Source organism: Salvelinus alpinus, chromosome 8 (genome assembly GCF_045679555.1).
Source record: "Salvelinus alpinus chromosome 8, SLU_Salpinus.1, whole genome shotgun sequence".
In the NCBI taxonomy this organism is placed as follows: domain Eukaryota; kingdom Metazoa; phylum Chordata; class Actinopteri; order Salmoniformes; family Salmonidae; genus Salvelinus; species Salvelinus alpinus.
The window spans coordinates 35,340,518-35,353,667 of record NC_092093.1 but is presented as its reverse complement, the minus strand read 5'-3'; the positions used below and the strand labels follow the sequence as shown (position 1 = coordinate 35,353,667).

The 13,150-nt window shown below is 45.8% G+C and overlaps 1 protein-coding gene across 1 annotated transcript in view; it reads left to right on the top strand.

Annotated features, from left to right (window-relative positions):
• LOC139583042 (cyclin-dependent kinase 19) overlaps nt 1–13,150 on the top strand; it is a 75,467-nt gene that overhangs the window by 27,511 nt on the left and 34,806 nt on the right. The window contains exons 3-4 of the mRNA XM_071413732.1: nt 7,331–7,441; nt 8,615–8,755. Of these exons, the coding sequence (XP_071269833.1) occupies nt 7,331–7,441; nt 8,615–8,755 (252 nt within the window). The remainder of the gene's footprint in view (nt 1–7,330; nt 7,442–8,614; nt 8,756–13,150) is intronic.

Sequence of the window (13,150 nt, the reverse complement as noted above, 5' to 3'; positions counted from 1 at the left end):
GATTTTGACCCCCCCCCCCCCTTTGTTCAGAGACACATTATTCCATTTCTGTTAGTCACATGTCTGTGGAACTTGTTCAGTTTATGTCTCAGGTGTTGAATCTTATGTTCAAACTATTACATCCCAATACCAGACAGCTATTGCGAGTGTACCTATGAGTTTACCAGTCAAATTGCCAGGGTTATAGGTTCCAAGCACGTTCTATTCGTTCTATTTCTATGTGTGCTGCTGCTTGTTTCAGCAAGGAGCAACAATGTTGCATCAAGTAGTTAAGAGTCCATGTTACCGCAGAAACAGACTCAATGGCACGAATGCCCGTCCCGTCTTGAGTCAGCTGTTTGTTGACAGAAGAAGGGTTCTTTTATTTTCATTACGGTCAGCGTGGCCAGCGTCACAGAGCCGGGATTCTGCCTGTAGTCTGCCTCTAAGCCCAGGGCTCATTAGCACAATGCCATGTGATAACCCAGGGATTAGGCTGTGTTTTAAACACTAACCTCAATATCCCTCCTCCTCATTTCCCCCATCCAAAGGCCAAATCAAACATGCAGCATACAATCACAGCATTATTCCCCCTGCTCTGTGTTCACTGTTCAACCCTCTCGTCACTTTTTTAAGCTTACTACTGTAGAACCGAGGGGGAGACTGTGTGTGCATGATATAGCACAAGGTCAATGCAGAGAGCTACCCCCACCTGGCTGTAACCCTCTCTGTCCGTGTCGGGCGGACACTCTGAAATTATATCCGTCCGTGCCCTTGCCCAAACATCAGACTGTTACCATGGTTACTCCATGTTGCTGGAAAAAAGACTCAATAGGTCTCTACAAGCCAGAATGTTGAATAAAATTATGTTTGAGGTGACTTTACCGGTTGTCCGTGCAGTTGGTCATTTTATCAGCGGTAGGAGGTAGAGAGGGTATCCACAGGAAAGTGTTGTTTACCTGAATTTTTGTGGCACTGGTATGTTCTGTCGCTTATACTTTCAATCTCTTGACTCATTGCACGTGATGCATAATATGTAAACAATAGCCGAATGTAACCGAATTTAGTCGACCAAAGCACGTTTCCTCGCAATCAGCTGGAAGTGTGCAACCAGAGGCTCAGCCATACTGTGCAAGTGTTTGCACGTGCGAATTGCATCAGGATTGAAACTAAAAACCAGAAGTACAAACCAATATACACACCAGCGTACTGAAAGCCGGGTTAATAACACTACTCTTGATATTTTGTCTCAATTTTCGAGCAGCAGAAGGACAAACCACACAGACAACCGGTAGAGCAAGTTTATGTGTATTTTTCCATGGGATTTCAGGTCCGGTGACAGAGTAATCACATTAGCCCTATGGGTGAATAATTAATTCACTGGATAGCTGGATTACAGACCGTTTCAGCTCTTTCTCTCTAAACACACGCACACGCACACGCACACACACACACACACATCGTCATCGTAGTCTATCTAAAGGGCACGATTGATTATGGATTCAGTTGTTTGTCCGAGAGTGCCTCCGCTGACAAAAGAAGCTGGGAGGGATGAATATGAAGAGAAACAGCTGAGTTTGTAGGAGTGTAATGTCATTATCTTAGTGCAGTAATACAGTGTCCTTAGTGTGTAGGAGTGTACTGTCTTTATGTTAGTACTGTAAAGTGAAGACCGACCTGGAGTGCTGTGTCTCTGACACAGCTGTGCAGGGGCTGAGTTGCCTGCGACAGCGACGCTGGAACATCGGCTTTGGACCCATTCGTATGGCACACAGTGTTCAGTGGACAGACTAGAGCAGTTAACACACTAAGGGCCATCCCTTTTATGGAATAAATCCATGGACACACAGCTCTGGGCTGGCTGCATAGCCTGATGGTTGGAGTGGGATGGAGAGTTCACAACAACAGCACATGTTCCCTCATCTGATTAAAGTGGTGTGGAAATCCCTCATGAATTTCAATCAATTTCAGTCTTCCTTTTTGTTTAATTTCCATTTCAAATCAAATCAAATGTATTTGTATAGCCCTTCTTCATATCAGCTGATATATCAAAGTGCTGTACAGAAACCCAGCTTAAAACCCCAAACAGCAAGCAATGCAGGTGTAGAAGCATTTAGAAGCACGGCATTTGACAGTTGAATGAAGTCAAGCCAATGGTTTTTGACTTTATCGGTTAGGTGTTCGGGTTAGCCAGGACATGAGATTTTATATCAGGCATAAACAGTAGTCTACAGCATGCAGGAAACCTGTTATACTTGATGCACCTGATTAGTGTAACTTTTCAAAGTTCATGACATTTCATTGAAATGATGTGGAAACAACGTTGAATTAACCAGTGTGTGCAGTGACAACTAAAAGATACCAAAAAACAAATAAAATCAAATTTTATTAGTCACATGCGCAGAATACAATAGGTGTAGACCTTACAGTGAAATGCTTACTTACGAGCCCCTAACCAATGCAAATAGTCTGGGTAGCCATTTGACTAGATGTTCAGGAGTCTTATGGCTTGGGGGTAGAAGCTGTTTAGAAGCCTCTTGGACTTAGACTTGGCGCTCCGGTACCGCTTGCTGTGCGGTAGCTGAGAAAACAGTCTATAACTAGGGTGGCTGGAGTATTTGACAATTGTTAGGGCCTTCCTCTGACACCGGTATAGAGGTCCTGGATGGCAGGAAGCTTGGCACCAGTGATGTACTGGGCCGTTCGCACTACTCTCTGTAGTGCCTTGCGGTCGGAGGCCGAGCAGTTGCCATACCAGGCAGTGATGCAACCAGTCAGGATGCTCTCGATGGTGCAGTTGTAGAACCTTTTGAGGATCTGAGGACCCATGCCAAATCTTTTCAAATCTCCTGAGGGGGAATAGGTTTTGTCGTGCCCACTTCACGACTGTCTTGGTGTGCTTGGACCATGTTAGTTTGTTGGTGATGTGGACACCAAGGAACTTGAAGCTCTCAACCTGCTCCACTGCAGCCCCGTCGATGAGAATGGGGTTATGCTTGGTCCTCTTTTTCCTGTAGTCCTGTAATCTGCTTTGTCTTGATTGCGTTGAGGGAGAGGTTGTTTTCCTGGCACCACACCAGGTCTCTGACCTCCTCCCTATAGGCTATCTCATTGTTGTCGATGATCAGGTCTACCACTGTTGTATCATCGGCAAATTTAATGATGGTGTTGGAGTCGTGCCTGGCCGTGCAGTCATGAGTGAACAGGGAGTACAGGAGGGGGCTGAGCACGCACCCCTGAGGGGCCCCTATGTTGAGGATCAGCGTGGCGGATGTGTTGTTGCCTACCCTTCCCACCTGGGGGCGGCCCGTCAGGAAGTCCAGGATCCAGTTGCAGAGGGAGGTGTTTAGTCCTAGGGTGCTTAGCTTAGTGATGAGCTTTGAGGGCACTATGGTGTTGAACACTGAGCCATACTCAATGAATAGCATTGTCCAGGTTGGAAAGGGCAGTGTGGAGTGCAATAGAGATTGCATCATCTGTGGTCTGTTGGGGCGGTATGCAAATTGGAGTGGGTCTAGGGCTTCTGGGATAATGGTGTTGATGTGAGCCATGACCAGCCTTTTCAAAGCACTTCATGGCTACAGATGTGAGTGCTACGGGTTGGTAGTCATTTAGGCAGGTTACCTTTAGTGTTCTTGGTCACAGGTACTATGGTGGTCTGCTTAAAACATGTTGGTGTTAGACTCGGTCAGAGAGAGGTTGAAAATGTCAGTGAAGACACTTGCTAGTTGGTCAGCGCATGCTCACAGTACACGTCCTGGTTATCCGTCTGGCCCTGCGGCCTTGTGAATGTTGACATGTCTAAAGGTCTTACTCACATCAGCTGCGGAGAGCGAGATCACACAGTCTTCCGGTACAGCCTGTGCTCTCATGCATGTTTCAGTGATATTTGCCTCGAAGCGAGCATAGAAGTAGTTTAGCTCGTCTGGTAGGCTCGTGTAACTGGGCAACTCTCGGTTGTGCTTCCCTTTGTAGTCTATAATGGTTGCAAGCCCTGCCACATCCGAAGAGCGTCAGAGCCGGTGTAGTACGACTCGATCTTAGTCCCGTATTGGCGCTTTGCCTGTTTGATGGTTCGTCGGAGGGCATAGCGGGATTTCTTATAAGCTTCCGGGTTAGAGTCCCGCTCCTTGAAGCGGCAGTTCTAGCCTTTAGCTCAGTGCGAATGTTGCCTGTAATCCATTGCTTCTGGTTGGGGTATGTACTAGAGGTCGACCGATTTTATGATTTTTCAACGCCAATACCGATTCTTGGAGGACCAAAAAAAGCCGATACCGATTAATCGGCCGTTTTTGTTATTTTTTTATATATATATTTGTAATAATGACAATTACAACAATACTGAATGAACGATGAACACTTTTATTTTAACTTAATATAATACATCAATAAAATCAATTTAGTCTCAAATAAATAATGAAACATGTTCAATTTGGTTTACATAATGCAAAAACAAAGTGTTGGAGAAGAAAGTAAAAGTGCAATATGTGCCATGTAAAAAAAGCTAACGTTTAAGTTCCTTGCTCAGAACATGAGAACATATGAAAGCTGGTGGTTCCTTTTAACATGAGACTTCAATATTCCCAGGTAAGAAGTTTTAGGTTGTAGTTATTATAGGACTATTTCTCTCTATACCATTTGTATTTCATATACCTTTGACTATTGGATGTTCTAATAGATACTTTAGTATTGCCAGCCTAATCTCGGGAGTTGATAGACTTGAAGTCATAAACAGCGCAATGCTTGAGCTGCAGGAAAGTGCTGTTTGAATGAATGCTTACTAGCCTGCTGCTGCCTACCTCCGCTCAGTCAGACTGCGCTATCAAATCATAGACTTAATTATAATATAATAACACACAGAAATACGAGCCTTTGGTCATTAATATGGTCAAATCCGGAAACTATAATTTCGAAAACAAAACATTTATTATTTCTCTCCGCGGCCCCGGACTGGGGACCCTCGTTGCGGGCCCCGGACTGGAGGCCTTCGCTGGAGGCTCCGGACTGGAGGCAGTCGTTGGAGGCTTCGTGCCATGACTCATCGCTGGAGGTTTCGTGCCATGGATCATCACTGGAGGCTTCGTGCCATGGATCATCACTGGAGGCTTCGTGCCATGGATCATCACTGGAGGCTTCGTGCCATGGATCATCACTGGGCTGGAGAGAAACACAGGAGGCCTGGTTCGTGGAGCAGGCACAACCCGTCCTGGCTGGATACCCACTTCAGCCCGGCACATTCGAGGCGCTGACACAGGACGTACTGGGCTGTGCAGGCGCATTGGATACACCTTGCGCAGAGCCGGCGCAGAATACACTGGACCATGGAGGCGCACCGGAGGTCTGGAGCGCAGAGCTAGCACAACTCGTCCTGGCTGGATACCCCCTGTAGCCCAGCAAGTGCGGGGAGCTGGAACAGGCCGCACTGGGCTGTGCTGGCGAACCGGGGACACCGTGCGTAGAGCTGGCGCAGGATAACCTGGGCCAAAGAGACGCACTGGAGGCCAGGAGCGCTGAGCCGGCACCTTCCGTCCTGGCTGGATGCCCACTCTCGCCCGGCCGATGCGGGGAGCTGGAATATAGCGCACTGGAGACACCGTGCGTTTTACCGCATAACACGGTGCCTGCCCGGTCACTCTCTCCCCACGGTAAGCACGGGGAGTTGGCTCAGTCTATAACCTGACTCCGCCAATGTCCCCGTGTGCCCCCCCAAAAAATTCTGGGGCTGCCTCTCGTGCACGCCTCGTTGAGCCAACTCCTCGTAGCGTCGCCGTTCCGCCTTAGCTGCTTCCAGCTCCTCCTTAGGACGGCGATATTCTCCCGCCTGTGCCCAGGGTCCCTTGCCTTCCATGATCTCCTCCCATGTCCACTCCTCCAAGAAACGCTGCTTGGTCTTTTTGTGGTGGGATCTTCTGTAGCGGTTGTCGTCGGAAGGATGAGACCAAGGCGCAGCGTTCTTTGAGTTCCACATAATTTATTAACGAAGTGAAACTTTAGAAAAGACAAAACAAAGAATACAACGACCGAACAGCTTCGTTGTGCAAACTACCTGCACACAAACAAAGAACAAGATCCCACACAGAAGGAGGGGAAAGGGCTGCCTAAGTATGATCCCCAATCAGAGACAACGATAGACAGCTGCCTCTGATTGGGAACCACACTCGGCCAGAAACAAAGAAATACAAAACCTAGAAATAAAGAACATAGAATGCTCACCCAAATCACACCCTGACCAAACCAAAAAAGGCTCTCTAAGGTCAGGGCGTGACAATTTGATGATGTTGAAATGGTGCTGGAGTAGTGGGGCAGTTCCTGTTTTTTGTGACTTGCGGTAACTCTCTGGTTCTAAATCAATAGTTGTTCAGTAGTCCAAAAATGTCAAACATTAACTTGCTTGACCATGCTGTATGTCATGTAACTATTTGTTTGTGGGCAGGTGTTGCTCTCTGGTTTTATGTTGAAACTAAGGTATGGTTGAATTTATTCTGCCACTGTCTTCTTATTGTGATTTTTTTTTGTCTTCTGATTGGCTTAAACCCAACAGATTATGGGGCAGCTTGGACATTCTATGAAAAGAGCTAGGCTATATATTTGGGGCGGCAGGTAGCCTAGTGGTTAGAGCGTTGTGCCAGTAACCGAAAGGTTGCTAGATCGAATCCCCGAGCTGACAAGGTAAAAATCTGTCGTTCTGCCCCTGAACAAGGCAGTTAACCCACTGTTGGGCCGTCATTGTAAATAAGAATTTGTTCTTAACTGACTTGCCTAGTATAATAAAGGTAAAATAAAAAAAATAAAAAAATATAAGTATTACATTGTTATAACACTGTATAACACCATAAAACAGAAGCATAACACACACCAACTTGCTTATGGAAAGCCAATAGTTTGTGTCATGCCAGCCAGTGTGACTTGCTATTAGGGGCACCAGCTGTGTCATTATATTGTGAACACAGGATAATTGCGAGTAGTGGACTGTTGCAAAGATATGTTCCTTATAACAAAACAAACTCATGTATGTGGATGGATGAACGGGTAGTAGAGAATCTAATCTATTCTAACTCAGGAAACTTGATGTTTCCTGTTATACTTGATGTACCTGATTTTAGTGTAATTTTTCAAAGTACATGTTTTAAACCTGAATGACTCTTGTCAGTGCAATAATTCACAATGTGTTCCCACTGGTCATAGACGTCAATTCAACATCTATTCCACATTGGTTCAATGTCATTTCATTGAAATGATGTGGAAACAACTTTGTATTAAGCAGTGTGTGCACAGTGGGTTAATAAATGTGCATTGAAAGAGGTGTTTTTCACTATTGGAGATGCATGTAACCTCTTGCTGTGTGTTCCAGCTGCTACGAGAGCTGAAACACCCCAACGTGATTGCCCTGCAGAAAGTGTTCCTGTCCCACAGTGACAGAAAGGTCTGGCTCCTTTTCGACTATGCCGAGCATGATCTCTGGGTAAGTGATTCATCATGACCGCCAGTTAGACAACCAGTCTTTGTTTGGATGTTTCATCAACCTGTTCTGTCGGCTGTTGCATCTTTGTTCTTGATGTTTTCCTGTCTGTACCCTTTATGTATGTATGACACATACATATGCACACACCTAACCAATAAAGAGACAAACCAGTCCTCAACTGGCAGATTCATTAAATAGTTCCCTCAAAACACCAGTCTCAACGTCAACAGCGGAGAGGCGACTCTGGAATGCTTGCCTTCTGGGCAGAGTTCCTCTGTCCAGTATCTGTGTTCTTTTGCCCATCTTAGTCTTTTCTTTTCATTGGCCAGTCTGAGATATGGCTTTTTCTTTGCAACTCTGCCTAGAAGGCCAGCATCCCGGAATCGCCTCTTCACTGTTGACGTTGAGACTGGTGTTTTGCGGGTACTTTTTAATGAAGCTGCCAGTTGAGGACTTGTTTTTCTGTTTCTCAAACTAGACACTAATGTACTTGTCCTCTTGCTCAGTTGCATACCGGGGCCTCCCACTCCTCTTTCTATTCTGGTTAGATCCAGTTTTGCGCTGTTCTGTGAAGAGAGTAGTACACAGTGTTGTATGAGATCTTCAGTTTCTTGGCAATTTCTCGCATGGAATAGCCTTCATTTCTCAGAACAAGAATAGACTGATGAGTTTCAGAAGAAAGGTCTTTGTTTCTGGCAATTTTGAGCCTGTAATCGAACCCACAAATGCTGATGCTCCAGATACTCAACTAGTCTAAAGAAGGCCAGTTTGATTGCTTCTTTAATCAGGACAACAGTGTTCACCTGTGCTAACATAATTCCAAAAGGGTTTAATGATCAAGTAGCCTTTAAAATGATAAACTTGGATTAGCTAACACAACGTGCCATTGGAACACAGGAGTGATAGTTACTGATAATGGGCCTCTGTACGCTTATGTAGATATTCCATTAAAAATCAGCCGTTTCCAGCTACAATAGTCATTTACAACATTAAAAATGTCTACACTGTATTTCTGATCAATTTGATGTTATTTTAAAATGGACAAAAAATGTGCTTTTCATTCAAAATCAAGGAAATTTCTAAGTGAACGGTAGTGTATATTGTGAAACCCAGGTGTTTTCAGTCTCTTGCTTGATACATTTCTCTACACCACTCCCTCTGATCTCCTTTCAGCACATCATCAAGTTCCACCGAGCCTCCAAGGCCAATAAGAAGCCCATGCAGCTGCCGAGAGGGATGGTCAAGTCTCTCCTATATCAGATTCTGGACGGGATCCATTACCTTCATGCCAACTGGGTGCTTCACAGGGATCTGGTGAGTAGAGTGTAGTATCAGTGTCCATTTACAGTGTTGCTACACCTGCTCACTGACTGTCAAGTTTTGACCTCTTTCTTGTGAAATTCCCCACTTGAAAAGGACAGTCCCTCCACATGAAGATTTTAACTGGATTTCACTCAATAAACAGCCATGAATCAGTTGTTTGTCTTTTATTTACCATGCTTTGGTTGGCAGTAAACAGGTGAAAAACCTCAAAAAAGAGATGACAAATACAAGTTATTATTTGAGTTGACAGCCTAATTAAATACACATAATTATCCACATTCACCTCAGATAAACACATTTCTGCCATTATAAAATACAAGGTTTCCACTTAAGCAAATGTTTCCCAAAATAGAAACCCACCATTTTTAATCAAATGAGCAGAATCAGTATATTTTTATCTAAATTTGCATTTTAGCCAAATACATTCAAAATATTTTTAGTAGTAAAAAATTACATTTATTTTCTAATCAGTAGTTTTAAACAGACAAATCTTTCATTTTTTAGCCAAAGATTTTTTTAGACTATACATTTGTTACTGAATTAAGAACTTGGTTTACTAAGATTTCTACAAAGTTTAAATTACTTTTAACCATTTCAAACAAGTTCTTTGTCAACAATGAATTTGGCTCTTCTTACTTTTCCTTTATACCCCACAAACAACATTTGAAGTTATAAATACCACTGCAAAAGTCCTATCAAAGTTAAGAGTTAAGAGTCTGTGTTTTCCAGAGTATCATTAGCAGTGCACTGCTTAAGTCAGTATAGTCAAGCATGGCCAATATGGCGCTTACCGGCTGTCTTTCACAGTTTTGTGGAGGGCTTGGACTTGCACAGTCACCTTGATCACAAAGATGAAGTTTCCTTGGTCTTGTGGTGTTATAAATGCTCCTTTCACTGCGGTCTAAAGACTACAGCAGAGCCAGGTGCTGGCACGCCCTGATTGCCTGGAAGATTTGTTCCACCTGGTTCACTACTGATTGTAGGAGGAGGAGTTTCACCACTGAGGAGCTCCCAGGCAGTTTGTCAGCACACCTCCCACTCAATCTTCCCACGGGAACCGATGGAAAGATCGTAAATCAGCACCTACATACTGCCGGTCAGCTCCGAGTTTGATCCTCAACTGGTAGCAAGACAACCAGGCGTCGACCATCTCTGTGCAGGACTGTGGTTTGCGTAGCTTCTTTCAGGACTTTGGCCGATGGCCGGTTTAGTGCGGGTTTTGTGACAGGAAGGCAGGAGCTTTGGACCACTTTGACGTTCACGTATCGAACAATGCCCTTAGCATCTGGATTAACGCTCACCACCCGTCCTAGCTTGAATTGGCCCCTCACTGCATTTTGGTCACACAACCAGACAATATCTCCGACAGCAACGTTGCGATATGAAGTGTGCCATTTACTTCTCAGAAATAAGTTTGGGCCGGCAAGCTGGCTCCAAGACCTCCAGAACTTGTTGACCTGGTTCTGCATCTCTCTGAGTCTCTTGTAAGGGTAGTTCGCACAGTCAAATGTTCTGATCTCACCGCTTGGAGAGGCTCGGCCCAGGAGAAGTGTGTTGGGTGACACATACTGCACGCTTTCTTCATGGCTCTGCACCCTGGCATCTATTGGGCATTCGTTGGCAAGGTTTGCAGCAAGTTGTAGTGTTGTCTGAAGCTCGCTGTAGCTAAGGCCAGTGTTGTTGCCCAGGCTCTGCAGTGCCTTCTTGAGAATGCGAACAGCGGCTTCAGCAGCCCCATTGCGGTGAGGTGAGTCAGCAGGGTGAATTGTCCACTCCCATTTGGTACCTTTTTGAGCCGACATCTCTTCTATTGAAGTTCTATTCTGAGCATCCAGGAACTGGTACAGCTCTCTTAGGACAGGTTTGGCGCCGATGAAGTTTGTCCCCGGGTCGGACCAGATCTTTCTTGGGTGCCCTCTAATTGCAGTAAAGCGTTGGTAAGCCATCAAGAAGCTCTCTGTCGACATTGTGTTGACCAGGTCTGCATGAATTGCCCTGCTGGCCATACAGCTGAAGACGACACCCCACACTTTCATTGAGACCCGTTTCTTGATGTCATCTTTGACAAGGTACGGTCCGAAGAGGTCGACTGTAGTGAACTCGAACGGAGCTGCAGGTGTGGCTCTTTCAGCAGGTAAGTCAGACATTACCTGTTCGCACCTTCTTGCTCTTGACTTTTTGCAGAAAAGGCAGTTATCCACTACTTTTTGGGAAATGTTTCTTCCTTGGATGACCCAGGCTTTCCTCCTCATTTTCAGCAGGGTTGCAGCCACACCTTCATGACCCTCATCGTGTGCCTCCCGTGCCAATAAAGTAGAGACCCATGCATTGAAAGGCAGAAGGGGAACTGCAGCGCCATCCTCCCTGAAGCCATGGATTCTCCCACCGCAGACTAGTAACCCAGATTCTGGCTCTCTGTACACAACCAAGCGGTCCGTAGTGGTAGTTGGGAACATCACCCCCTCTTGAGCAGCAAGATAGATGTCTCTTATTGCCTCTTGACGTTCTGTGGCGGTGATAACTCCTTTTGTGGGAATCACCTCCCACTTTGGGGTCTCGATGGACTTTGTTGCAGATCTAAACTTTTTGGCGGCTCTCCAGATAAAAGCAACAGTCTTGATTAGACACTTTAGGCTACTAAAGCGCCTCTCATCCACCAAGTTTAGGACAGCTGCACCAGCAGGAAATCGTCCCACAAGACTTGGAAGACTTCTTTTCGCTTGGGCTCTGGTGAGTGCTGCCACAAATGACTTCTTTTGCATATTGTTAATGCTCTCTCGAGCTGTCACAGACACATCTTTTGACGACATAATTGGCCACTCGCTCTCTGGAAGATATAGAAACTCTGGCCCTTGCTGCCACTCTGAATGGGCATCAAGTTCCTTTGGCCCAGCTCCTCGAGTGATAATGTCGGCTATGTTGAGTGGTCCAGGGATCCACCACCAGTCCTGTAGCCGTGTGCTCTCTTGGATCTCTCCAATTCTATTAGCGAAGAAAGTCTGAAATCCATAGCTTTCACGCTGGATAGCTCCAAGAACAGTCTGACTGTCTAACAAATGGTACCACCTTTTTATCTGGATCTGGGTATGCTGTTCAAAGTACTTTTTCAGGCGGCTTGCAAAGACTGCACCGCAAAGTTCCGCTTTGACTGCATCCCCCTTCTGGTCTAGTGGTGTCAGCTTTGCTTTTGACTCCACTAGTCGAATTGTTAATTGTTTGTTGCAGTTCCACCGCAGGTAGAGGACAGCACCATAGGAGCTTTCACTTCCATCTGAAAAAGTGACAGCGACTGGTTCAGTTGTTGCCTTTGGTGGAGTAAGAGCTCTTGGGAACATTACTTTGCTTAGCTGGACGTACTCCTCAAAAATTCCAATTGCATCTTTGCGGAGCTCATCCGACAGAGGAAGGTCCCATGTGTCCTTGACCATGCTGCACTTTGGTTTTGCCTCTTGGAATGCCCTTCGGACCAAGATAGCCCCTCTTTGCTTTGATGGCGTTGTCAGGCCAACTGGGTCGTACAAACCAGCAACTTGACTCAGCAGTTCACGTCTTGTCAGCGGGTCTGGTGTCTGTGCTCGTACTTCTTCTAGCAGTAAGTCTTGCCCAAGTCTCATCTTTTTCTTCCGCCTGGAGAAGTTGACCCTCACCATGACATGCAACATGTCTTCATCCACAATGTAGCCGAGACCGAGCGCCTTGTTGTCTTCCTCCTTAAGCTGATTTGGCAGGACAACAATATTTGGTGATGCCTTTTCTCTTTCTCCTTTATTTTGGCCTGAGAAGACCCAAGGCTTCAGTGCAAACCCTCCTGCTTTTAGAATCAGCTCCACATTCTTTGTGATGACTTCGAGTTTTTCACGGCAGTTGTGGGATGTCAAGATGTCATCGACGTAGCTGTGCTCATGTAATACTTGGCATTCATCTGTGAGGTGGCTGAATTGAGGCAGGTTAGCCGTCTCCCTCATGGCCAGTTGTGCTATGCACCCTGCTGGCTTGTCCCCGATATTCACTCTGGTTATGGCGTATTGTTCCACCTCATCGCCCTCTGAATCCCGCCACAAGAACCGGTGTAGATGGACTTCCCTCTCCTCGAGCCACACAGAATTGTACTTTTTTCTGACGTCTCCTAGAGCGGCGTAGGAGCCTTGGCGGAACTTGAGGAGGACAGCTCGAATCGGATTGAGAACGTCAGGCTTTCATCAGAAGGTCATTGAGACTTTGGCCTTTGTACTTCTGACTGCTGTTCCAGACAAGTCTTACCGGAGTTGTAACAGAGTGGGGGTTGGGTGCGATAAGATGACTAATATACCAGACAGGTCCATTCCAGTTGGTTAGATCCTCTTTGGTCAGCTTTCTTGCAGCCCGGCGGTCAACCATTTCGTGGAC